Consider the following 27,052-nt stretch of genomic DNA (forward strand, 5'->3'; position numbering starts at 1 on the left):
TGATGTGACAATAAGGGTGAAAATCGAGCGACCACATGGGAAGGCGATACCTATTTCACAGATAGGTCACTGAATAGCGACCTACCGCACGCTCGTCCTTTGTATGGGTTGGCCCAACTTGGCTTTTACGTTTAAATTCATGAACTTTTTCTCAAATACATGTTTTTATGAAATACGGGAGCAGTTTTTAAATTCGTGAAAAAAATTCCATAAGATTTTCTGAAAATTATGGACATTTTTTGTATTTCGAAAACACAAATTGTTTTTGAATTTATTAACATTTTATAAATTTATGAACATTTTTTTGAATTCACAAAAAAAATGGATACCAAATTTTAATCTATTCACGAATATTTTAGGATTTCAGCAACATTTCTTGAAATCATGAACCCTTTTTGAATCGTGAACTGTTTTTGAATGCATGAACCATTTTTGTATTGGCGAAATTTATTTGTAGTTGGCAAAAAAATTGTATTCACAACCATTTTTGTATTTTGGTTTTGTTTAAATTTCAAACTTTTTTTCCAATTCATGAACATTCTTTTGAAAATTTGAGAAAAAATTGATTCATGACCAGTTGTTGGAATCCCGAACATTTTATCAAATATGATATTTGTGAACAGTTCTCAAATTAGTAAAAATTGAAATAAAAAACAAAAATACTATGAAAAAAATGAAAATGAAAAGAAAAAGGGGTGCAAAGTCCACACATGGGCTGGCCCAGAATGCATGATTGGTGTCTATTTGCCAACCTACGCGGAAAATAGGTGCTCCCGTGATCATACGACTCGCAAGGCGGCCGACCAGGACGGGACGTTATGTGCCGCGCGATTGCGTTGGTTTGTCGAGCAAACATGTGCGAGCGTTGCTGGACTGACCCATTGTAGCACACAGTGGCAAGAAGCAAAATCGGGAATGTAGCGACTTGGGTCGAGATGGCCACTGTAGCCTCAAGCGCATTGGTTCACTGTAGTGAACCCGACACTATATAGATGCCCGTTTTTTGCTGATGTATTTGAATATTACCGTTGTATACGAATATCAAACCTGTATAAACAAATGTTCCTGATGGATACGAAAAATGTATAACATACATAAAATAAAAATAGACATAAAATAATATATATTTTAAAAAATAATTTTGTATTATAAAATGTTAAACATGTATAAACAATGTTACTGATATATTAAAAAATGCATATTGTGTGGGAGAAAATGTTTATTCCAATTAAACAATCACCATGTATTTGTAAAATGTTAACCATGTATTCATAAAAGTGTTCAAAACATTGTATTTAAGAAGAAATAAAATGACAACATGTATTTGAAAAGCTTGAAACCGAGAAAGAAAAAAAATAAAAATGAACAAAACCGATGAAAAAAAAGAAAAGCATAAGAAAACTGAAGAACAAATTTCAGTCAAAACTTACCAAGAAATAGAAAGAAGGCTGAAGAAACAAAGAAACTGAGAAAAAAACAAAGAAAGCCAACATATAAAGAAGAAGAAAAGGAAAAAGCAAAGAAAACTGGTGAAAAATATATAATGAATAAGAAAATAAAAAGCATATAAGAAGTGCGTGTCATCCTTGTATAGGGGCCATGCTAATCTTCTCTGTATCGTTCCAATTTTATCTGATGTCCCCGAAGGGACGCATATAAGAAGTAAAAGAGAAGAAAACAAGAAGCAAAACAAGAAAGCCTGACCCTAAACAGTCGAACGCAAGCCCATCTCATCACAAACGGGCCGCGATAAAGGCACCTAATCAGCAACGGACCTGCCTACGAACTGAAATAAATAGCCATCCGCCCACGCTATAAATGATCAATCGAAGCCGGTGCGAGGCCAGCTCGGTAGTCGTTAACGGCACCAATCGCGTTCGCGATGCCGCCGCTGGCGAGGGCGTCACAGCGAATCCGATATTCCAAGAAACAAAGGGCACCGCCGCCGCCGCCGCCGCCGCCGGAGAGAGACTGGGCGGAGCTGCACCCGGACCTCATCTCATGCATCCTCCACCGGCTGGACCAGGCCGAGCTCCTGGTCGGCGGCGTGGCGGGCGTGTGCCGCTCCTGGCGCCGCGCCGCCCGGGAGGAGCCGGAGCTGTGGCGCCACATCAACCTGCGCGAAGGCATGTGGTACGTCCCCACGTTCTGCCCCGAGTTCAGCGTTAACGCCATTGTGGGGAAAGCCCTGCGGCTCGGCGCGGGGCAGACAGAGGCCTTCCTGAGCGAGGGCATCGACGACCACACGCTCCTGCTACTCGCCCAGCGGTAAGAGATTTAACAAGTTCTTCCGTGATCCTCGAACCCTCCCCATATTCTTAGGATTTTCCTGTCTTCGATTTGTTACTGCGTTCCTCTAGTGCTCGTCGTTTATTTGGTTTAGAAGGTTTTAAATTTTAGACCTCACCAAAAGTGTTTTTGTTTCGAATGAGATGCTATGCTCATTCATCACTCATAAGTCATAAGTAGGGATGCAGGCGGCCATCCTGCATAAGCATGATATTAGTTCAAACTAAGCTAAATCTGACCGGAAGAATTAAAACTAACCTGAGATATTTTGACTTGGAAACGGGGCGGATCGGGCGCCGTTCTGCATCCCTACTCATAAGTCATATCTAATGCTACCTTGCAGGGCACCCTCGCTGAAGAGCCTTCATCTCATCAAGTGCTCTGTCTCCAGTTCTCCACCCATGGATTTGCAAAGGCGATCAAGATGTTACCTTTGCGCGAGGAGCTTGAGATTTCACTGCCTTCATATTTCAATACACTGGAGATGGTTGAGCTAGTCGCGGGAATATGCCTAGAGTTGAAACACTTCAGACTTGCCATGCATGGCCATGAAGACGGGTGTATTAGTGCCGGGGTAGCATCTATGGTCGCAAGGATGCACAAGCTACGCTCCTTGCATCTTGTCCGCCTTATGCTCGACAATGAAGAGCTGGCAACCATCCTTGATAAGTGCCACGACCTAGAGTACCTTAACATGCAAGAGTGCAGCCTTGTTGACATGGATAACATGGATGACAACCTACGAGTGAAGCTTGCCCAGATCAATATGGATAACCCTGAGTACTCCAGTGACCAACAGGTTGACTATGAGTACAAGATCCTTCCTATTTATGACTACCGTGAACTTAGAGATGATTGGCATTCCTACTATCCGGATTACAACGATTCCTATGAGGAATATTGCTACTACATTGGTAGTGGTGATGGTATCGCCGATGCCGATCTCGAAGAGTATGAGAAGATACTTGACATCAAGAGCATGCGTAGGTACCTAAGCTAATATGAAACAATGTATATGTGAGTGATGTTTCGATGAAACTACCCCTTCTCATAAGCATGCACACACTCGCACAAGAACGGCCGATGCTTTGTTGCTTTAGTTTCGCCGTGGATTTTGCATTATTAATTGTTCAATGGTTGATCGTTCAAATATTTTATTCACATAAAAAATGTGAGATATCGAGAATTTCTTTATTTCAATTTTCCAGAAACAAGTTTAGCAACATGATACATCCAGGGCCGGCGCGGGGGGGGGGGGGGGGGGGGGGGGGGGCAGCCACCCCGGGCCCCCCTCTGACCAGGTATGTTGTGTGCAGCAGCAGGTCAGATCATGTCATACGTTTTCCTATTTTCATCATTGCGATCACACAAAGAAGGTAGCCGACGAGTGCGACGTGTTTTCAACGTTGCGATTCATCCATCCCTCTCACTAAGATACTAGGCCTGGCCCAATGCATGGGCGGCATGACCAATGCTGCCGAGGCCCTAGGTAGCGCACAACGCCCTCGTCTCCTTTTGTTCCGTCGTGGATGCCCATCGCCCGCCACTGACGCCAAACTTCAGGACCCAATCGCGGCTAGGCCTTCGTAGGCGATGCTACGACGGTGGCGAGGTACGCTGGTCTTCAGGCCCTTGTAAGTATAACTTCGCTCTTTTTTGATCGAATCTTGTGGGATTGTATGGATTTTCAGATTTATCCCCTTCCTTGCTCTTGATGGAAAGAAATAATCACCATACCAAGATTTAAGTTTGGCATCAAAAAATTAGGGTTTGTGATGTTACTGTTCAATTTAGAGAAATTATGAGTAGGGGCTGATGTCTACTGAAGCAGGATTAACCACTAAGTTACGTCAAATTCTGTACGAGACTTGTCGATCAATTTATGGTTTTGTAGTGATTCTGCAAAATCACTTTTCTCAAAAACATTCAGATGGTTCCTTCCTTTTATAAAAATATTTAAACATAATCTCCAGGATCAAAGTTGATAGGAAATAATTCCTTTTGGATCCGGAGATGATATCTAGTAATATACTGAGTCTTTCCACTCATCAGTTTTCTCATATAGTTTATGACATTCAACTCATTATCCGTGTTATCCCTAGAGCTTAGAAGATGGTTTGAATGCTTCAAGAACATTTTCTTTTATCAAGGACATGTATAAGGAGGCACTGGATGTCTGAATGATGGCCGAGGTATGCTGCCTGATGTGATAGTTATTGTCATACTTTAAGAAGGACTAGTAGAGTGCCCGTGCGTTGCCATGGGCTCTTGAAATAGTTTACAAGAGTTACATGTTAAATTCCACACGTACAAACAATAAAACACAAATGCAATTATTTAATAACTGAAGTTCATTTTTGCAATGTAAATTGATAACATGAAGAAAAATTAACGACATGTCCATGTAACAAACCGAGCGATGTTCCAACTAAACATCTATTACAAAACTATTAATATCTAGATGATGCGCTTAAGTAATTCTTTCACAATATCAGGAAAGTTTCCTTTAGCTTCATTCCCACGATGTTTTAGCAAGTGTAATAAAAACTGCTTCCTCAATTCATACCCATCCTGCACAAACAATACATGTAGTTATTATGAAAATTTCACGCCGAAGGTCTTAAAACATGTAACTGACAATACTCACCGTGCAAATCGGCTTGACCAATTCTTTACCGTTCCACCAGAGCATAAAATGAAAAACAAAATAGCCAGACACATTCCTGCAAAACTTTAGATTAATAATATATAGAATATAGTGATAACAAAAGTAAATGTTTTTGTTATGAATCCATTACCCGTCTATACTCGTTGGAACACCGAACGGAAATAAACGTTGCCATTTAGATATATCATAATTCCAACCAGGCAGCTTTATTTCGAGTGCTTCTTTGAAATCCCTTGCAAAACTTTTTAATTTCAGTGCATGCCGCAATTTTTTTTCCTCTAACGATTGTGATGTTTGAATAGGATCCAGAATATATAGACGACGTGCCTCTTTCTCGATGACGTACAAGATGTATCGGCCGATGGATGCATAGGGAAGATAAATCTACAAGTGGAGCTACTAGAAACAACAATAAACCATGATAACAATGGACAAAATACTTTACTTACCTTGTTGCACGATGAGATGTCATTGTCCATCCCAGGCCAGCTATCAAATAATGTTGCCAACGTCTGGATAGTTTTCTTCTCGCAAAACTTCTGACCTCGTGTTGACTCTAGCATCATGGACTAAGTAAAAAAAAGAAATATTGCTTCAACATGTTGATGCTAATGACACATAGAATGAAGAGTTACGATAACTTACACAAAATCGTAGATCCATGTAGTGCACAGGAGGGTCTGTGAACAATACTCCCTCGTCACATGCCAGCATACGCACGGCTGTGTTGAAGCAATCATTGTCCATGGGCTGCTCTATGTTAAGTATGCACTGAAGTTTCTTAAGACTTAAGCCCATTGGATCGAGTGTCGAGCTCCGGACCCATACCTTCCTATAAATTGGATGGTAAGAAGAACAATAATATACAACCTCACATTAAATATTGATACCTGATACTTACTCCAAACAACCGGCATCATCGATCGACATGATGTAGTTGCAGAGGCCGGCAAGTAATTCACGTTGGTCCGTGGGTATGATAGTGATTGGTGCAGGACGTTTGTCTTTGACTACGTCAGATGGATTGTCCAGTATCTCGAGATCAGAATTAGCTAAATTTTCTTGATCGTCAGGTTGATGGTATATGGGACCTCCTTTTAGCTTATTCAGCTCTGAATCGAGCAAAATGACAGCTAATTTTTGTCGAAAATGTTTCATATCCTCCTACAAGATATATATAAAAACAATTTATATATTATTTTGAGATAAAATAACGAGATAATGTATAAAAACGAAATACCTGGGTGAATTGGTCTGACAGTGCATGTGATGTCCAGTATTCCATATAATTTAGCATAAATAGTCCACATGATACGCTATAATATTATAAAATAATGCTTTAGAATACCACACAGATGAATCAAATAAACAAACCATTGTAACAAGTGCTTACCCATCGGTTTGTATTGCCTCATGAAACTGCTCTACAACCGTCCATTTTGTAACATTCAGATCGCGCCACTTATGACCTCTGATAAAATCCGGTCTATGCTCTACAAGTTTCAGACACTTCTCGAGTCCTAGTAACTATTTTATATATAAGAAATAGTAGGGATCAAGGCAAACAAAAACATATGTTAAGATGAATAAAAATAATAGATAGTTACCGTAGTAGCAAGGTCATTGCGTTTGACCCGAGAACCAAGTGAGTCCAATACTTGAATCTCACGTTTCTTGGCATTGAGGACTGCTAGATACCAATGGTAGCTCGGCATGTTAATCGGAATGAATAACTGCTGTAAATATCATACAAGTCACGGTCGCAATTAGATATAAATATTAAGAAATCATTATACATATGAATTAATAAAAACAATACATAATTATATGCATGGATAACGAGACAAAAACTAACCATGTCTTGCTGTAGATAAGTATTAACATGATGCACGATGCGGTGATATTTTGATGGGTCTATGTCTCTTTCCCCGTCTTCTTTTATCTGGCCAGATACAAACGTGCTAACAACGTGTACCTTTTCACCCGCTCTGTCTTGTAGATGGTCGTGAGCAAGTATGCAATATATGTAAGCATTTATCACCTGTAATCAACATTTAGATTATGTGTGCATTTTATAATATTAAATATTGTTCATATTATTAATTACAAAGTTTGTGCAATTGGTCTTACACCGTCATGTAAGAACATATCATCTTTCATAAGGCATTCCAAATCGTCGGTTGATAACAAGGCATCTCCAATGTCCACGAACTGGGTATTCTTGGGGGCAGACTTGATTGATTCGATTACTGTAATATCCCTAGGGGTACAAACACAGTCTGTCGAATTCATAAATAAATGAGCCAATTTAGCAATCAAACTGAGCAAAAATAGTTGAATACAAGAGGCAATATCACAAAAATAAGATTGATAGTAATATTAAAAAATACCTTGTGAGATAACATGTAAATTAGCATCCTTTTTTGGTTTGTTATGAGATATAACCTCTTCGACATTTTTATGTTGTGAATTTTTGTCCCCTTGCAGCAACATCGCATATGAACCCTCAATGGATTCTTTCCGTGCATCTCCAAAGTCCATATCCATGTCTTCTATATTCTGAAAAAACAAAAATATAAAAATAGACCTTTCGTGTTTTCATGTATAATATACATACAGAGGAAGGTTAGCTATATGCACCTCTTCTCGTGGTGTTTCAGTGCGGTCTGTCATCGTTACATCAGTGCATATGTCGGAACCCATCACTTTGTATCTACGATGAAATATATATGATGAAATACAAATGATGTTTTCTACTGCATAATATAATCATATATAATATCTGAAAAAATAGTAATGACGCCCAGCAGCAGCAACCATGGATGAAATTTATTTATTTTAATTCCCAATTAGTTAGTAGTAGCGCGGGGCCTGACAATCTTCTTAATAATCAAGAAAACATCAAAGCTTTTGGCTCGTGTTTGAATTTATTTACTCATACTCATTTCCTCAACTAAAATTCAGATATATCAAATGTGTTTTTTACCAGTATTTTTTTCAACTTTTATAGATATTATTTATACAGGAAACCTTTTAAAGCATCAAATGATTATGACTATAAAAATAATGGATTTTATTAGAACAATGTGAGGTGAATCAGACACGGCCGATAAAAAGAAGACCATTTCTTTTTTGGATCGGACAACGCCGTGATCAATCACAATCTCTCCCCCGTCACTGCCTAGTACAGTAGTCTACGTAGTAGTATTAAGAAAAAAACGTCGGATTTCTCAAAAAAAAACGTCAGTCATCCTCTCCACTGCCGCCTCACATTCTTCTCTGGATAGTTCCCCACCACTGCCTCACAATCTCCTCCGTTCCCCATTCTCTCCACCACAACCAGCGCTCCCTGGTCAGGCCGCCCCCTCCCCTTCGTCACCACCGCCGGCGCTCCCTGGTCAGGCTGCCCTCCCCTTTGTCACCAGCGTCGCCGCTCCCTAGCAGGCCGCCCCTCCCCTTCGAATCAGATCATAGAAGTGGCCGAGGAGGTCCTCGAGCTCGGCATGCTCGCGCCAGTGCCAGGCGCCGTTGGATGCGGACGCGGAGGCTCGGGACTTGCACGCCCTACTCTACCCTGTTCCTTCCAATCCGGCCCCGAAGTGCTCGAGGAGGCGCTCGAGGTCGGCATGCTCACCGGCGACGCTGGGTCCCTCCATCCTCCTGGTTCCCTCGCCATCGCCAAGATGAGCCTCTCCACCCTCTCCCGCGCGATCGTCCAGGTCCAGGTAATCTCTCTCTCCCTGACCCTGCCGTATGCTCCTCCCCGTCAATTCGGTTAGTCGCCAGGTGCATCGCCTCACTGAGATATCACCATGAATATTCCTTTTCAAGACTGTCCATATTTTGTTCTGTTAAAGGGCTTTGTTAGAAAATCTGATTTAACTGAGTATTATTCTGCTCTAAATTGCGGCCCCTTCTGGTTGTGAGTGGATCCAAGAGTTCACATGATGCAGTATCTTTTTGAAAGATGATACATTATCTTCATAAAAGAAAGGAAGTTGGAGGAGTTATTATTGAAGAGGGATTCAGTGGTATGTGCTTCTCAAGAGCTAAACTGGAACAAGAAGTGCATGACTCTCATGCCTACACTAACTAATCAGGTAGCATATGCAAATTTTTAACCATACTACATCCAGATATGACATTTGAATATAAAAACTGACAATTCATATTATAAAATGGAACAAAAATGGGTGTCGCGTTTATTCTTTAGAGAGTGTGTTTTCCTTTCAAGAATGTAATATGAGAAATCATCTGCTTAGTTGGTGGTTGTATTGATGATTCGGCCCTTAATGGTTTAGACTTCCCGAAGGAGAAGAAGGAGGTGCGGAAAGAGGATGGGAGCAACAAATCTGAATCAAAGAGTATGCTTTGTTGTGGATCTTCTATGGAATGTTGTTGCTAGTAACCAAGCATGCTTTCTCTTTAGTTCCTCTATGAAAGTAGCATCAAATTGGGATTTTGTTGATGATTTGCAAAGCTTAATTGAGACATAATTCTCTCAGTTCCCACTTTTGCAAATCGTGATTGTTAGTTGAAGTTAGTTGGTTCTCCCGATCCCAGTTGCTTCTAATGCAGGTCTGTAGTCCTGAGTTTAGTGGGTGATTCTGTACGATCTTGCGATGATTATAACTGCAACACTTGAGGGTTGGTAGTAGCACATGCCCAAGGCTTGATGAACTCGTATGGCTTTTGTTCTCTTTCTTTTGGAGGGGAGAACTCTTCCACTTGCTTCTGCCTTTTCATCAGCTTCCATGCTGCAGTTTGACAATTTTTATTTCGGTGATATTTTTTGGGTTCCCCTTTTCCATCTTTTATGTTTGTCGATGGGTCATTAAAACAAAAAACGGTGATGTATGAACCATTTTCACCAATGATTTATTCATTGTGTCCACCAGTGATCTTTTGAGATACTGACGCTTGTTTTTTTTTGGAATTAGGGGTGAGAATTACTTATCGATGACTCGGGCATCAACTCTTGATTTTCGGCGGAAGACACAGGGTCAGAACAACTGGTCTGGGCCGTTGCGCCTAGTAAATGTCGTCAGAAATAAATTCCCTACCTACAAGAATGGTACGAATGGGATAGTCATCAAATTTGCTGATGAGCCAGAAACGCCATTACTTAAGGAGTCTGTTGCCAAAGGGACAGCAGATCTGCTTGATCGGCGTCAGCGTCTTTCAGTCCGCGAGCTCGCAATGAAATTTGAGAAGGGCCTCAGTACTGCCACATTATTATCTAATGAGGTATGGGTCTTCCTGATTCCTGAACACTCATTTAGCAATTGGTCCAGTTATTACAGACCTTAAGTTATTGCATTGGCTTTAACTCTCAAGTTAAATGTAAACAAGTGGCTTTATTGGAGCGAGACATCCTTCTGAAGAATCTAAAGAGTGTATTGGAGTCACTGAGAGGACAAGTAGCTGGCAAATATAAGGATGAATTTGAGGAATCAGTATCTATGGTTGGTTTTTCTTCTTTTGAACCATATTTACAACCACGTGAAGGATTATTGTTCCTCAGTGCATTTTTAGAGTATCTTTAATGACGCTGCAAGTGTTCTAAACTAACCAATATGGTTTCTTAAAAGAAGTCTCCAGCTAAATATATATGCCTAAATCATCCCTTTGTTTGTGAGCACTTTAATAGTTTGACACTTTCTATAGGTGGATATTTTAGCAGTTCAGCTGTCCAAAAGAGAAAATGAGTTGCTTCAGCAGAAAACCGAGGTCACGAGAATAGCGACTTCACTGAAACTGGTGAGTTGATACTAGTACTTTGGAAGTATCTTTATTCTATGGACCTTTGTAAGCACATTTTAGTACCATGATCCATTCTGTGTTCTCTGTTTACAATGTACTATCAAATGTCATGTGTATTTTCCCTGCTTGCTACTGGCTTTGGAGGAAAACTTAGTTCCGTCGTTTTTAAATGTAAATTATCTGCTATGATTAAGCAAGCCAAGCTGAAGTTTTGCCTTTGTTGGGACTTCTGAAACAGACTATCAAACAGTACTACAAATTTGAAATGGTGTTCTTTCCTTGCAAATGCACAGCAAATTTTCAGGGGCCTGCCGATGGTTTGTTGAACAGCAAATTTTTAGGAGTTCTGCCTGATTTTCTTACCATGGTTAAGAAAATAACATGCTGGCAATGATTTGTGAGTAAAGCATGTTCCAATTCCTCTTGGATTGGCGCGTCGTTTTAGTATTTTTTATAAACATCATTTATCCATATCAAGTATGCTTAATCTTGGTATATTCCCATTTTTTCATTTTCACAAATCACTCTTTCTATATCGTTCACAGGCTTCTGAAGATGCTAGGAGAATTGTTGACGAAGAACGAACTAATGCACGCATGGAGATTGAAAATGCTAGAGCTGTTGTACAAAGAGTTCAAAAAGTACTTCAAGAGAAAGAGAACAGTTCACAAAGAATTGGAAAGCAGGTAAATTGTATATAATTTTATGAGCAGCATATTATCTTGTTTTCTGTACTTTGTACCATGCTTACCTGGAACTTATGCCTGAATCTGTATTCCTTATATATTCTTTTATTTATGTCATATACAATTACTCCCCTTGACTTCTGTACAGTTTTTCTGTTCAAAACCAGCGGTAGTTTATTTTAATTTAACTATGCAACCTTCTACGTACTGCATCATACAGCAACAGATCTTCCTGCCCAACTTTGCTTTTATTGCTTGCTTGTCCAGATGTTGTGCTTTGACACTGTCCTCAATTTGTTATATTCATTGTATTACTTGCTCTATCTTGATAATGTAGATTCATTCCGTTGGGATATAGTTGGTATTAGAGTATTACATATCCATTGTGAATAATTTTAGACTATTCCATCGAAGCATTTTGTCCTCAAGCAATTTCTATTACATGTAATGACTTAATATTATGACTCTGATGATATATATCTTCAAGCAGTCCTATTATATTTGTTTGTTTTCTGGCATGTTGAAACACTTAATAAGTTATTTGTTTGTTTTTCTGGCTCAAATATATATATGAGATTTCATTAAAAAGTTAGGCAGTCAACTATGGTCATGACTTCAAAAGTAAGGTGTATGACACACGTGCGATGTCCAGAATAGACTATTAGCCTATAATATCTGAAAGAACTGTTTGTATTCAGTTGCAGCCCACCTAATAGGACTGCTTGATTAGATCTACAGTCAATTGTATTGGCTATGATCTTTTTATAAGATGGCACTATCTCCACTGGTGTTTTTTTCGGAATTTGATGGTATGCCTGACCAAACATGATCCTAATATAATAACTGTTACCCTTTTACAGAAGAGGAAGATCTAGAAATTTGCATACCTAGAGGAACTCGCCTTCTTGATGCCCCTTGCTTACAGAAGGTACTCCTCGGGAATTTGTCCTCCAAGTCTGGGTATTTTGATCCTTTGATATCTGTGATGGGGGAAGGGAGAGTAAGGAGGGGGATGAGGGATGGCACATGAGGTTAACATATATAGGTAGGCCATGCAGGGGAAGGCTGGGTAGCAGATATCTTTCCTTTTTTCAGATATATTCTTATGTATGGTGTAGATATCTTTCCTTTTTCAGATATGTACTTATGTATGGTGCAGATATCTTTCCTTTTTTCATGAAACGCACACCTCTTAATAAATTAGAAAATATGTCAGAAATCAGAACTTACTAAATAATTAAATTGTTGTATTAATTAAATAAACAACTTATCATTGATTGCATGTAAGTTACTTGTTTGTTCTTCTAAAATTTTCCCATATAAAAACGAAATATCTTATTTGTCTATTTAAATATTTATTCTTTTTTTAATATTGTTCAATTTGAAGAGGTAAACATGAACTTTCTATATATTTTATGTGTATTTAATTAGTTCAACATGTACTATAAATCAAGTTAAATTAACAAACAAACAATCTTAAATGTTTTGTTTCTGAAAGATGGCAATTAACAGCCTTCGGATTTTGTTGTTTGCACAATCAAAACACAAATGCACCTAATGCATCATCGATCTTTTGCAAGGTCGACATCGACTGAGTACGAGCGGCCGTAGGTCACAAGGGGGCGTGGAACTGCTGCAGCCCATCTGTGACAGAGCAGACTCCTGCGAATTTGCCCAGCAGTACATCCTCTACATGGTAGTAACTTGAAGAAAATTCTTCCTTTTTGCTTCCATGACCTGATATCCTCCTCGCTGATGTATCGAGGAGCCGTGACCCGGCCTCACAGGAAGGGCCAGGGCGAAGACGTATCCCCGACAGCCAAGACACGGCCACGGTGGTGATTTTTGATGGTGAGACAGAGCAGACTCGAGCGACTTTGCCCAGCCAGGTACATCCTCTACACAACTACATGGTAGCAAATTGAATAAAATGTGACTTGATTAGTATAGTAGCTTAGTAGTAGTAGGTTCCTGTACTCGCAAGTTTATGTCGAACAATCACTGCACCGGATATGCAAGCCTGGGATTATATATGTGTGGGGGTCTGTGATATTGCGAGTACAACAGCAACCAGCCCACCAGGTTCCCTTTGAAACCACTTAGCCCGGCCTGAGTCAAATACAAGGCCACTGTCATCTTTGAAACCACTTAACCTCAGATAAGACCCCCAAGGTTGATGGTTTTAGAATGTTGATGGACAAGTCTGAGGGGGCCAAACCTAAACAAAACATTTTTTATCTAATTTTCATCACCCCTACTTGCTGAAGATCCTGCAAAAGTGTACGGGCAAAATGTGTTGAGATCAAATGGTTACTTAATTTGTTTTATTTACAAAAGACCGTAGTTTTCAAATGCCAGCTTGCTTATGGTGTACAGTTGACACAGGTATCAGATAAAATGCACACACTCGTAATCTTGTTGCACAACACTGGGATCAGATTTTTGACAACATTATACAGTAGACTGAGTAAGATATAAGTAGGGAACATTCTGTAATGTGCTTATGGATATTGATAGCAGAACAGATAACAAAATTGACTTGAAGCACAAGCCCAAACCACTGAAGCTTATGTTGGCTGATGCAGTCTAACTTCTCGCCCATCTCGCGGCTCATGTGGTTCACCGAGTCCCCTACTCCTGATTTCCTATAAACCAGGAATTACCAAATTAAACTTTGTTTCCGTGGCTAACGGCCCCAACCTGGTTAACTTATAGGCTGGTAAGTGTCTCAAAACTGGAGAGTCTCACCACCTCTTTAGCAACACCAGAGCTCTATCCTCCTCTTCAGTCAGTGGCACGCTGAGGAATTTAGCTAACTTGCTCACAACTTGCAACGGGTTTGAGGACGTATTTTACACTAAGGCACCCGCGGTGTATGTAACTCATTAAATTATGAAGTTATCATTGATTTGTATGCAACTCATTAAAATTCACAGCCTGCACACTAACATATCTACTGTTACCGTGGTTTTACTTTTTTACTGTAGGTACTGATCAATAAGAAAAACTATTCCTCTCTCATTTTTGTTACTCTATTCAGGAGCACATAAAAGATAATCAGCGTTTATTCGCTAGCTGGAATTAAAGGCAACGGCGAGAGAGCAAGATCAAGGACAACTTCAAAATTTAAGAATATATGCAAGGTATGTGCCGTATGACCGTCATATGTTTATTGACTATTCTCTAGCTGGAATGTGATTATTTCGGACGAAGAAAACCTCGTATAGTATAACAGTGCGTGTATGGATGGAGTTATACTATACGAGGTAGTATATGGTGCCTGTATGACCGTCATATGTTTGTTGACTATTCTCTAGCTGATTATTTCCGATGAAGAAAACCTCGTATAGGATGGAGTTATACTATACAAGGTAGTATATGATGCGAGGCACGGAATGTCTGAAAACATCACCTGCCGGACTTTGAGTACGTTGTGAACCTGCCATGGTCCAACACAAAAGTACTTAGGTTCACCTGGAGCAAACCTGGTCCAAACTGTCTGGTCTACAACCATAAAATTTAGATAGAAGGAAAGATAGATATACAACCAACATAGCTAGTGGATGCCACCATCAATCACTCTTTAAACTTTAAAAATATTTCAGAAAATGTCATCTGATCATCTGATCAGCACGGGCATTCAAAAAGATTATTACCTTCAAAATGCCTCCTGTTCACCGGGAGCAACAAACCTGCTCCTGACCGCACAGGTATTATAGTACAAAATATACATACAAGCCAAATTATATAGATAGAACCAAAACAAGCAGACAACGTTGAAGCAAATACGAAGCTAGAGGGTGCCATCGAAGCATTTATTCCCTACATATATATAATCCAATACATTATTCATATTGCCAAAAGGATAAATCTGATATTTGATCCCTAACAAAGCTCTATTGGCTTATTATATCTGCGACATTTCAATATGCATCAGTCCATAGTCATTCGTCCAAAAACCTCAAGGCCGCTGTAATTTCAGCTGGGATGTTTCCAGCTGCTTCATTGCCTTTGATCATCAGCATCTGGACCAGCAAGTTCTTTCTGAGCTGTATTGAATCCTAGAAAACATAAAAAAATGAATTGTTATATATATATGTGTAGGGAATAAATTGTTGAACAATGAATTGCACAACAAACCTATGTGAGTGGAAGAACATAAATTTATATTCAACAATGATATGGAAGAGAGAAACTTGTTATATATGCACCTACCGAAGTCCTGGAAATGTTATGCCCGAGAGTATCATCTTGGTGAGCCATCTCCTGTAGGAGTTTGAATCCAGAGTCCAGGCTGTGACAAAAAAACTCCATATGTTAGAACCTATACCAGTGAGGCTGTATTGTGCATGACCAATTAAAACTATTACCGCGGGGTTGTAATATAGGTATGATCTTGTGGCCAATCTACGAGTTGGGGATTCAAACCAGGCCTGTTGCAATACACTGCCAAATTCTTTCAGAACTATCAGGGCTTCCTTCTTAAGTTCCTTGTCATGAAAGTCCTCTGAGCCTAGGAATGACTCGTTAGAATGATCAATCAGGAGAGTCCTCCTATTTTCAATATTAACTGCAAGGAGGCCGTAGGAGGAATCCACCAAATACAACGGCAATAGGTACTGCAATAGGTATACAAAGTTAATGGTGAACAGATACTATACACACCAACTTTTAAGAAGGTAAATCCTTACAATGGACGGGGTCATGAGCACGTTGTATTTCGGCAAAGGCCGTACAATGACATTGTTAATCAACAAGTTGGTGCGTTCAGCTTGGCATAAGCCAGTCTGACTCAGCACCCGTGCTAGGCCATGGAATTGCAAATCAAACATATGCGTGGAGCCAACAAAGTCTGTTCCTGCGTTCCTTTGTATCGCATCGCTACTAAGCTTACGCACTGCAAGATCGAAGCAGCTCGGATTGACCCATGTATCACCTCGCATGGTGTCTTGGATAGTCCGTAGACTTAACTCGATCACGAATGGACGAGGGCTCCTTATCCATATTGTGCTGCAAACAAACCGGCATGATAAAATCAGGGTATCATAAAAATATTGTACTTCAATGTGTGGGCAAACAATAGTATATTTTTTCAAAACTTTAGAAAGGTCTGAATGTATGTACCTAAAAATTAGAGTTGTAGTGTCATTTGAGGACATAAGTACTATTTCGTAAGATAACCAAATCTATTATGATATGTTCGGTTGCAACTTGTTCCTATTAAAGTTATGATAAAATCTATAGATGGTACATGTATCATGCACCAGGACCCGTTGCAATAAACTACAGTTCATAGAAGATTTGTAGTTTAAAATAACGTGATGTGGATGGTACTAACATGGCGTAATGTAAAAGGATAATATTAGCGCATGACCAAATTTTGCCAACCACTACGTTAGATCTTAAGAACCTTATGGACTTAGAAAGGATCGCATGATCCTAACCAGTGCATGCATGCAACAACTTATGAACGTGACCAACTCATCGACGTGGATTAGGTGAAAGAACAGATTTTTACTCGGGTTTAAAATAAGAAGCCGATAATGCATAATATAATGGTACTGATCTGCAGCTAATAATTGCAAATAAATTATAGATAGAGTTTAGGGCTGCCAGAACAAACTCTAACTGCTCCTCGACTGAGGAAAGCATGACGTAGTTGTATATGTACTCGACTGCGTCGTTCACTCCATCAAAAATCGGCATTGCAGCCATTGGCACGGGCAGAAAGTCGTCTTAGCACCAGGACGAGCGAGCGAGGGGGCAGTGGACAACGGTGGACTCACAGCCGGACCATATATATGAGTGTCGGAGGGGAATCGTCCGGCACCAGGTCGGTGACGCATTAGCATGTTGTATGGATTGGAAGGTGCCCCTTATCATTCCATCCGTGCATGTTTCATTACAAATCCTTGCTAATAAAAGGACAAGCATATGTTTTTCTTCCATACTCCACTAGGCAAATAAATATACGCCGGATTATATATCTATTATATATGTCTCCCTTTCCCGATCGGAAGAAGCATAATTTAACTTTCCTTATAAACAAATCCGATTAAGGGAATATTAATGGCCACACTGGGAAACCCATTGAACGTATGGTAGGCCGGACCGGGAGATTGGACACTATAACGTTTTGGAAGGAAATGACTTTAAGGATAATTATAGTTCTAATTGACATATCCTGGCCGGGAGGAATCGTGGGCATGTACTCGGAAGGTGGCCCATATCCTTCCGTAGTTACAATATTCCATAACAGAAACTATAGGAAAACATGGCATAAAATTATTTTGGTTGCATGCTCCACCCGGCAAATGTATCAACGCCGGATTATATATTTCCTAATTTATGTCTCCTTTCCAAACTTTGCCTCCAGATATATAGAAAGAAACAATTAATTTATTTCCCAAATATACGTCAAACACGGGCGTCCGAGAAATATAAAGAAACACAACGTTTTTTCTTCTTTTGTTTTTGTCCTCCTCACCACGATCAAAAAGCCCGCGCCACTTGAAGAACTATTGTTTCCGTGTGTAGAAAGAAACACAACGCACGGGCATACGGCAATCCTTGATTCCATGTACAAAATTAATTATATTATCTTTGGAATGTCATAATGCATGATAGTATGCGATAGCATCTGTCAAGGTAAACGTATTTTCCTTTTTGCGCTGCACTGTATATTAAAAAATTTGAACCTACACTGAAAGAGATTCATACGTGTAGCTCAAATGAGAGTAGACAGGTTACCATTTGAAGTCCATTATTGACAGTTTGGTCATCAAATATATATTAGTCAAATATATAGTTCAGAACTTCACAGTATATGGCTCCGAAATATGACGACACTGTTAAATAGATTTTTTTATTGAATATCACATATTATTAAACCTCCAAGACATAAGCGAACACTTCATAATGTGACAATTGGCAACAAAATGTTGCATGCAAAGCGTTCATACATTTTTATATCTAAGACAAATTGTGCACTTGTGTACACAGATACTTCTAGCCTCCATTGTTCCTAGCTTGAACAACACCATTGACGTACGCACGTGTTTCGTCAAGTGTCATGAGGCTGGCTTCATGGATATCTACGCTAAAAATCAGTGTTATATAGTAGTGACATAGTATTACATAAAAAATACATTGACAACAAATGTAAAATAGAACGCAACCCCTACCTTGTAAAAAAATTCAAACATATGGAAATTAGTAATACCAATGCAGTAAACAAAATGTTCAGCTACCATCTTCTAATTAGTACAGATATGGTTCTATCAGCTGACTGCTCCGTATAGGATGTCAGAAATCACTGCCGGAGCACATGAATAATTTTGCAGGATGAAGTCTCCTGTTACAGACACACTTTTGGGCACTATGGCCACTACCACATGGCAACCCTGTCACAAACGGCTAGGTCACAAAGGGGAAGCTGGATAAATCTTCGTGGCTGGGAGCTCTGCGAAAGTCCTCCAAGCTTATCTTTTAGGAGTTATCTATCTCTAATAATTTATTTCTTAGATTCATGTTGCACCAGAATATCCATAAGTAATACAGAAGCTTGCTCTAGATAATTAGCTAAGATCCTTACTCGCCATGCTAGTTGCTAGGGACTTACCCAAAAGAATAATCTGGTGCATGCTCTGATCAGAAGGTAAAAAGAGAAACCTAGTATTACATGGCATCTAGAGAAGGATACACATTTTGATGAACATTTAAACAGTTGATACCTGCACAGCCAATCGTCTTGGCTGGGTGCAACCTATAAGTCGACCACCCTCAGCCCAACCAGCGTCCTTAAGATACTGCAGAACGATGCTTGCTCTCTGAACCAATCCTCGCCAGGTCCTAGATTAATGCAGCCTTGTACAATTTTTTAGGTTAGAACTCTTTCAGATCCACAGTAAACTCATGAAGGTACATGAACCAATGCAAAAAATAAAAATGAAACTCGAACTGAACTGATAAATAATTAGTTCAGACGCGTGAAAATACAAGTAATCAATCTTTTTTCCAAAGATTGCACACTTCAGCGATCAGACACGTGCATTGTCACATTCTCCAGAGTCGCACGGGCATTTGAACATATTTGCAAGTACGCAGGCTACCATTTTATTATTTATTAGATGTACATATGCAAAATATATCTTGAAAAGCTACACAAACTTCCCTTCTGCGTGTGTTGGTCTTATAATTCAGACCAATCATAATCCTATACTTCTGACCTATCAGAATAATACAGGGATAATAAGGACGCCAATAAATTTACATTCAACCATATTATCAAAATATCAAAATAATAACAATGGATATGATCACTTGCCCTAACACAAAAGTTTCATTGCATGTTCCAGGTATTTTTCAGGCCAATCATTATATCAGAATCACATATTACACATGAAATACTACGGTGGGTGACATGTACACTGCCAGAAACATTGCGATAGTAGAAAAGATATAACAGCGATGATGGTGCCAACATGACGGCTGATTATTGAAATGCAGTTAGTAGCTCAACTAAATGGAGTATACCTCCAACTATCAAAATACCAAATAAAAAAGATATATGTAAAAAAACGAATTACAATAAATCTTGACCATCACAAGAGTAAATGTTGTGTCATTACATAACCTGCCGGTCTATTAAGACCGGACTTCAGCCTGTAAGGACTTCCTTGTAGACGATGTTCTTCATCGAGGTTAGTAATGACACGGTCGGTCTTTTTCGCTTCTTTGGATTGTCCTTTTGCTTGTTGGACTTCTCCTTCGGCTTCTCCTTCTGAATGAGTATCTTTATGTTTCTCTTTGCGGTGGCTCGAGACAAAGCAACATAGAGTTGACCATGAGAGAACACGGGATTGGGTAGGTAGACACCAACAATCGGGATTGTCTGCCCTTGAGCCTTGTTAATGGTCATAGCAAAGCTAAGCCTTATAGGAAATTGCTTCCTCTTAAACTTGAACGGAAACATGTCGTTTTCAGATGGGCAGAGAGGTATTCGAGGAAGGAAGACCCTCCTGCCAGCGTGTTGTCCAATCACGATTTATGCATCAATGGTGTTCCTCTCAAAACCTCTAACAACAAGCCTAGTGCCGTTACACAATCCATTTGCTGGATCAATGTTCCTTAGAAGTATGACAGGGCAGTTCAGCTTTAGCTTGAGTGCATGCGGAGGAAGACCGTTAGGAGTCAATCCATTCAGAAACTCCTGAGCGTAGTAGCCATATGGGTCGTCCTCCGCACTGTCAAAGCTATGGTATATTACTTCATCTTCCTGAAAACGCTCTATCATGCGGATGTTTATCTTGTCGACATTGTCGTTTGTCGTGGAAAGGATTGCTCGAGATGTCATGTAATTTGAATCAGACATGTTGTCATCTATACTCGGAAACACGTGGTGAATAAGCTTCTCCAGGTCGTCAACCTCGCCTGTAGACGGCAGACAAATGTCTTCAGGGAGTAGTATGTTGCCTTGATCGTCGACTTCCTCAGTGCCATTGCCGACCCTTAGCAAGTAATTTGCAAACCACGTGTCATTATGAGGCCTCATGTTGGTGATGAGCCGAAGCTGCCGCATACCCTTCCATAGATGAGAACTTCGTAGGGTTGCATCAATTATCTGGCCCCGCGGCCCCCTTCTGACGACCGGAAGCAACAGTCTTTCCTCCAAAGGGTCGGTCGCGTATTCCCATGATGTCGCGCATGCTATTGTCCAATGCCTCGACCGCTTGTCGTTTCGTCATGCTGGCCTCGTCCCATATTATCAATGAGGCCATCCTAAGCAGCTTGGCGGTCCCAATCTGCTTCATGAAGCTGCACGAGGCTCCATCATCGCAACTCAATGGGATCTTGAACCTCGAGTGGGCAGTCCTGCCGCCAGGCATGATAGAAGCGGCGACGCCCGACGTCGCGGTAGCGATACCAATATTGCCATCGCTCCTCACCTTGGCAAGCATCGCCCTGTATAGAAAGGTCTTCCATGTACCTCCAGGGCCATCAACAAAGAATACACCCCCATCACCGCGTTCAACAACCGCTAGTATCTCATCGTATGCGGCCCTTTGCTCCAAGTTCAGGGAAGATGCCAATTTAGTATCATCCACGTCAAACTCAACAGTTGATTCCTCGATGACCTCTCTTGCCTCACCCTCGGTTGGGTCAAACGCATCATCTATGCTTGGAAGAGCGAAATCAACAATGTCTTTACCCATGGACTGCAACATACCCCTAATGTCAAGCAACACCATCTGCTCCACCTCGATAGGGGACGTGCGTGATCGACGATAGTCATCTGACATAGGATCGAGGTGCCTATCCCATAAACCACGCACGTCGCCTAGCTCGCAGTGCACCAAGATGGTTGCGAAGAGCCTCCTAAGAGAACATGGCATCGCCCACTGCTCAGCCTCAGTAAGACAGTTGTCGAGCGTGTTGTCTGCCTCGATGAGTCCCAACCTTTCAGCAGCTTCTCTAAAGCTCCCACATAGAACGTCGTCCACGGTGAGCAAGTCGTCGAAGGATGTTTTGCCCGTAACATGGTTTAGCAACACACGCAGGTAGTATCGGTCACCCTCGGCAGGATTGGCAGACACGATGCGACCTATTTGAAAACGCTCGACCCGCGGCTTCCAAAACTTCTTTTTCTTCTGCCACGTGAAGCTTCCGGGAAAATCCTTGTACAATATATGCCTAGCCCGAGGGTGTTCCTGGTTAGCCTTGAAATACTCCGTTAACATGGATTTTGAATTATTTTCGGAGGCGACAACATTCTTCAAGTCAGCCTGTGCATTGAATGCGACCCTGTGCATATTCGGGAGATGAAGAGGCAACTGCAAGACAGGTGGGTAATTGGCGCAAAGTGGAAAGCCAAATATCCTCCACATAGCCTCCGGAGGGGTGATCCACCTTGCATCAACGTATCTCTTGATCTCATCAATGTTACCATCGGCGTCGGGATGGTCGATGCTGAAAGAAGCCTTATCATGGCCCTTGTAAATGTACTTGTAAAGATATTTGACGGCCTTTATGCTAGAGCAGACCTCAACGTTGATGTGGCAATTGAACATCCGCAGCAGGTATGGGTTATAAGGCACAACCCATCTGTTGTCCAACATCTTCCCTCGGACCTTAGCACGCCTTCCATCGTCTCTACGCCGATAAATTGGGTATGAGTCCTTCCCCTGTGATGTGTTTTCATTGAACGGCCATGGGTATCTGCACTTGCATCTGTTTTCTTGCATGCAAACATTCTTCGGGTTGAGAGCACCGCATGGTCCGTGCATCATATGTTTTACCACCATAGCATACAATTCCGGATACTTATGCTTGTCTGGGAGCTCTGCGGAAATGAGTCGGTCATACTGCTCCGGGACGATAAGCTTATATTTAGAGTCCATGATCAACAAAAAATGTGTGTGGGGGAGGCCCCTTTTTTGGAACTCGACTACGTATACATATGCGACAACAACACCCAGGATATGCTTCTTGAACAACATGTCCTTCATAGCCTCTAGCTTGCCGTAGAACACGCGAGCCACAATATCAGGTCGGTCTTGCGCCGTCTGACCAGGCAGCAACTCATTCGTTATCTCTTCCCATTTAGGATTGCAAGTCATGGTCAAGAAGATGTCAGGCTTCCCATATGTATGGACAATTTCCATGGCATCCATATGCCTCTTCTTCATGTCGCGGTCGCCACCAGGGTATGTTCCAGGGAGCACTATTCTTACCCCAACAGCGCTTGCTCGCGTCTCCCCCGATGTGATTGCATCAACAACTCCTTTATACAAGTCGGCACGAATCTGCGTCTGGTTTTTCCTGTACCACCTCAACCGACAACTTTCAATCTTGACGTACATGTCGACCGCCCATTGCTGCAAGAGGCGTGCTCCACAGAGTATGGGATTGAAGATTCCAGGCCGTGTCTGCAGCATGTAACAGTAGTAGTCTCTGACAGAGACGCACAACGTGCTGTTGCCCTCTGCACATGATTGAGTACCATCAAAATGAGGATATATTCGAGAAATAAGATATTATTTGTAGCAAAATGGGACGCAGACGGCATACCTGCATCCTCATCATCATCATGGACCAGTTGAGAATGTAGTACAACCTCCTCCGTTACATTACGTTTAAGTAGCTTTGGATGCCAACCTAGCTCCCCCCTTGGATAGAATAGGGGATAAGACAACGGGTCATATGCTCCGGAGGTCACACGTATACTATGCCTTTCGTTGTTGTTACCACAAAGTGTTATCCTCCGGTCAAACCTTTTTGCTAGGTCGTTGCCCTCAACCCAAATTGCAGCGACCTCAGATGACAACGGTCTATTATATCTTCTTTGGTCAAGCCTCTTATCGGTGTTTAGGTCTATCCTATAATCATCGAGGTTGTCCTTGTGTGCACCCAAACTCCTAAATTGCTGGGAGTACGGGTTTTCTTTGAGTATGTCTACTAACTTCTTCACGACATCCTGGTCTAATTGCTTGGTGGCCACCTTACGATGAGTTATGGTTGGGTCGTCATCATAGAAGTACAACTGCAGATGTTCTGGACGGGAGCTAGGCCCGAACGAATGCCCATTGTGGTAGATGGAGCCGTGCGCACGGAATGTGTACACCCCAGACTTCATGTTTGTGTAGTTCTCATCAAGGCTGACGCCAAGGGTTGTGAAGGCGAAATGCCCGTTGAAGAACCGTATGTTCTCCCGAAAATGTCTAGAATCTGCATCCATGCTTGACCATAGCCTCATCAGCTCTGGGATTGGCTCCGGTTGTTTAAGTTCGATCTGGCCATTGTGACAGCAGAACCCGTCGGTCTCAGAGACAAACTTTTTGGCCTTGCAGTGTTTGCAGTTTGCGTCGAGCTTCAGGATGTGAGTGGTGTCGGGGATGTTTGTGTAAACAAATTCTAATGGATCAACCTCGCTAGGTATAGCAGACGACATGCTCCCTTCCTCGTCATCATCCATGTTGTCATGATCGGACCCTACGAGCATTTGTTGAAACATAACGTTCAAAACAAAAATTACAAAAAAAAAATTAACTACAATATAGATGCACGCCGTCCTACTTCATATCTCACCATACCTTCGTTGCGAAACATGTAGTACTCCTCATCCATCAATTCGGCTGCTGTCGGCTCATCGCCCACGATGCCGCTTTGTAAAAATTCGATGTCCTCTGGACATTCGTCGTTGCGAATGTCACAGTAGATAACATCATGTTAGAAGATGGTTGCTGATAATGAGCAGAAGAAAGTGACATTAGCAATTTCATACCTTCGATACCAACAATGTAATTCGTCTTGTTCGTCGGAGGGTCGCCATCAGATGAATCATCTTCGGCGACCCGAGAGACGGATGATGCGCGGCAGATTAAAGTGGGACATTCAGAGGTTGAGTTTGCTAGGTCTGGACGTGGGAGCGCGATGGATTCGTTGCATGGGGTGTTTTTTCTTCTGGCATAATTGGCCTTCCTCTGAGCACTTGACTCCCCCTTCTCAATCACTGACATGCTTTTGCGACGTTGCATTCGCTTCTCTCGTACTTTTTCATTCACTGTTTCTCTGACATCAACAGATACCTTGTCCTTATTCCGCTGATAATCTGCACGCCTCTGTGCGTTTATTTGCTCCCTTTGCACGTTTGTTAAATTTCTTTTCCGCTCATTATCACGTTGCCTCCTAGCTAGATCATTGTCATGAGTGACAACAGACGCGTCTAATGTTGAATGGGGAAATGTTGCTGCGTCACCCTCGAATTCTATATAGCTGGAGCTATTAGGGTTGGCTGGTTTCGTAATGATTTTAAAACATAGTTAGAACCAATATTATTTAAGATGTCTATAGGAAAAAAACCATGATGGTGCATTAATATGCAGCATTAAACTGTACGCATCGAGCATGATGGTGGCTATAAGAATATTTAGCTATGAGCAGCAAAACAAGATATGTAAGTCATGGTGAAAATATAGATCATGTTTTACCTGATAACGAAAGTGGACGTATGTTTTCATCATGGATAAGCTTATCCTTTTTCCTCCTATAAGCAGCTCTCCGCAGGGCGTTTCTACGATCTCTCTTGAGTTCTTCGTCGGTTTTTTGCTTTGTTTCTTGGGTGTTATTCAAGACCACATCTGATGTCGATCAGGACATTAGACAATAAAACATAACAATGACAGCAATTGATGATGGAGTACGCACAAATCGATTACCTTGTACCTCCATGTCATTAATGAGACCAGATGTGACAGTAGTTGTAGCTTGAAATGTCGTCGCATCAACCGAGAATGATGTATAGTTGGAGCTAGTTGGGTTGGCTGGTTAAACAATTGATGAAAACATGTGGAAAACTTAATCATTAAGACATGAAGTCGGGTACTGAATATAATGGTCAAAACCTTTAGAGGTTACCAGATAAAATAAGGGCCTGTGCATGTTCATCTTGGAGATTCCGATCTTTTCTCTGCCGATATGCAGCTCTCCTCAAAGCTTTTTTACGGTCTCGTTTGCGTTCTTCTTCTGTTACTTGCGTATTTTCTGTGCTATCATTCAAGTTATCTACTGATGTCTTCCTTGGGTTTCTCTCAAAAGCGAAAGGTAAAAACAACATGACAGCAAACGAGTATGGAAAAAGCACAATCATTTTACCTTTTATATTTTTATCTGCAATTACATCAGACGCTCCCGTAGCTTTAGGAGGATATGTTGATTCATTATGCGAGATTGATGTATCAACCGAGCTAGCTGGGTCATCTGATATAACATGCTTGGTTAGTATTTATTAAAATGGTTGAACCATGAATGCTAGGATGTAACATAAAATAATCTTACTTGAATTACAAAGGGGACGAAGATCAACTTTCCCGTGCTTATCATCTCGCGTGGGTTTGATTAGCTGCCCCAACATATGATCTGCCCCAACATTAGTTCCTATAGTTATCCACCACGGGCGTTCAGAAAGGAAAGAGAAGTTAAACATAATCACAAATAGTATGATTGTCAAATACGCACATATAATTAACGACATTGTAAATCTACCAAATAAGTACCAGGGATCACATATGAAGGTTGTTGAACATTTGTGATATCACATAGAGTACGACGGTGAACAATCGGTCCATCGTCTAGATGGTTTATAAAACCATCTGACTTCTTAGTGCGATAAGATGCCCGCCTCCACGCGTTGATAAGATCCCTATGGTCTACCATTTTTACAATAGGTATGAGAGTTAGAGAACAAAAAAAGTATCGATGTTGATACAACATCTATGAAACCAACACGGGGAACATCTATGAAGTCAGGTTACTATAACGATTAATTTGCATACTATAGGTATTCAGAAAAAACCAAGAGTAGTCAGCAAAATCACGCTTAAATACTTACCAGTCTTTGAAAGGGATGGCTGATTATACTCTTGTAACCTGACCATATCCTCCTCTTTTTTCTTCCGATAAGATTCACGCCTCAGTGCGTTGAACTGCTCCCTTGTTTCGCCAACATTTTTTTTTCTTCATTAAATACAGCTACTGTTGCATGCTGCTCGGAAGTTTTGTCATCTGCATTACGTTAAGCGTAAAAACCACAAAGCCCATTAAGCTCATCTGGGAGATGTCGATTTGGAAGCTGTATAAGCATGCCTGT

General features: G+C 41.0%; 2 protein-coding genes, 1 long non-coding RNA gene and 1 other non-coding gene across 6 annotated transcripts; 2 read left to right on the forward strand and 2 right to left on the reverse strand.

Moving 5' to 3' along the window:
• Nucleotides 1–1,549: 1,549 nt before the first annotated feature.
• On the reverse strand, nucleotides 1,550–1,651 carry LOC120967529 (U6 spliceosomal RNA). The gene has a single exon (XR_005761280.1). It is a non-coding gene; the product is annotated as a U6 spliceosomal RNA (small nuclear RNA).
• A 231-nt stretch (nucleotides 1,652–1,882) lies between these two features.
• Nucleotides 1,883–2,272, forward strand: LOC141025815 (uncharacterized). The gene has a single exon (XM_073501739.1). It carries the CDS (start codon nucleotides 1,883–1,885, stop codon nucleotides 2,270–2,272), a length of 390 nt encoding a protein of 129 aa, XP_073357840.1.
• A 6,305-nt stretch (nucleotides 2,273–8,577) lies between these two features.
• On the forward strand, nucleotides 8,578–13,080 carry LOC141025313 (stomatal closure-related actin-binding protein 1-like). Of its 2 annotated transcripts, XR_012186797.1 has the most exons (7): nucleotides 8,578–9,057; nucleotides 9,259–9,321; nucleotides 9,898–10,422; nucleotides 10,625–10,717; nucleotides 11,266–11,406; nucleotides 12,267–12,334; nucleotides 12,987–13,080. XR_012186797.1 is itself a non-coding variant. In XM_073500620.1 (6 exons), exons 3-6 carry the CDS (start codon nucleotides 10,420–10,422, stop codon nucleotides 12,279–12,281), a joined length of 252 nt encoding a protein of 83 aa, XP_073356721.1. In that variant the 5' UTR covers nucleotides 8,578–9,057; nucleotides 9,259–9,321; nucleotides 9,898–10,419; the 3' UTR covers nucleotides 12,282–12,682. The 2 variants fall into 2 exon arrangements, 1 of the variants encoding a protein (XP_073356721.1); XM_073500620.1 differs by lacking the exon at nucleotides 12,987–13,080 and having other exon boundaries at nucleotides 12,267–12,682.
• Nucleotides 13,081–18,262: 5,182 nt separating this feature from the next.
• Nucleotides 18,263–26,161, reverse strand: LOC120966161 (uncharacterized). Of its 2 annotated transcripts, XR_012187155.1 has the most exons (6): nucleotides 26,059–26,161; nucleotides 25,822–25,947; nucleotides 25,623–25,727; nucleotides 25,395–25,544; nucleotides 19,140–19,272; nucleotides 18,263–18,500 (listed from the first exon to the last, which is right to left on the reverse strand). It is a non-coding gene; the product is annotated as an uncharacterized lncRNA (long non-coding RNA). The 2 variants fall into 2 exon arrangements; XR_012187154.1 differs by having other exon boundaries at nucleotides 25,822–26,142.
• Between the last annotated feature and the right edge of the window lie 891 nt (nucleotides 26,162–27,052).

Source organism: Aegilops tauschii, chromosome 6 (genome assembly GCF_002575655.3).
Source record: "Aegilops tauschii subsp. strangulata cultivar AL8/78 chromosome 6, Aet v6.0, whole genome shotgun sequence".
Lineage (NCBI taxonomy): Eukaryota > Viridiplantae > Streptophyta > Magnoliopsida > Poales > Poaceae > Aegilops > Aegilops tauschii.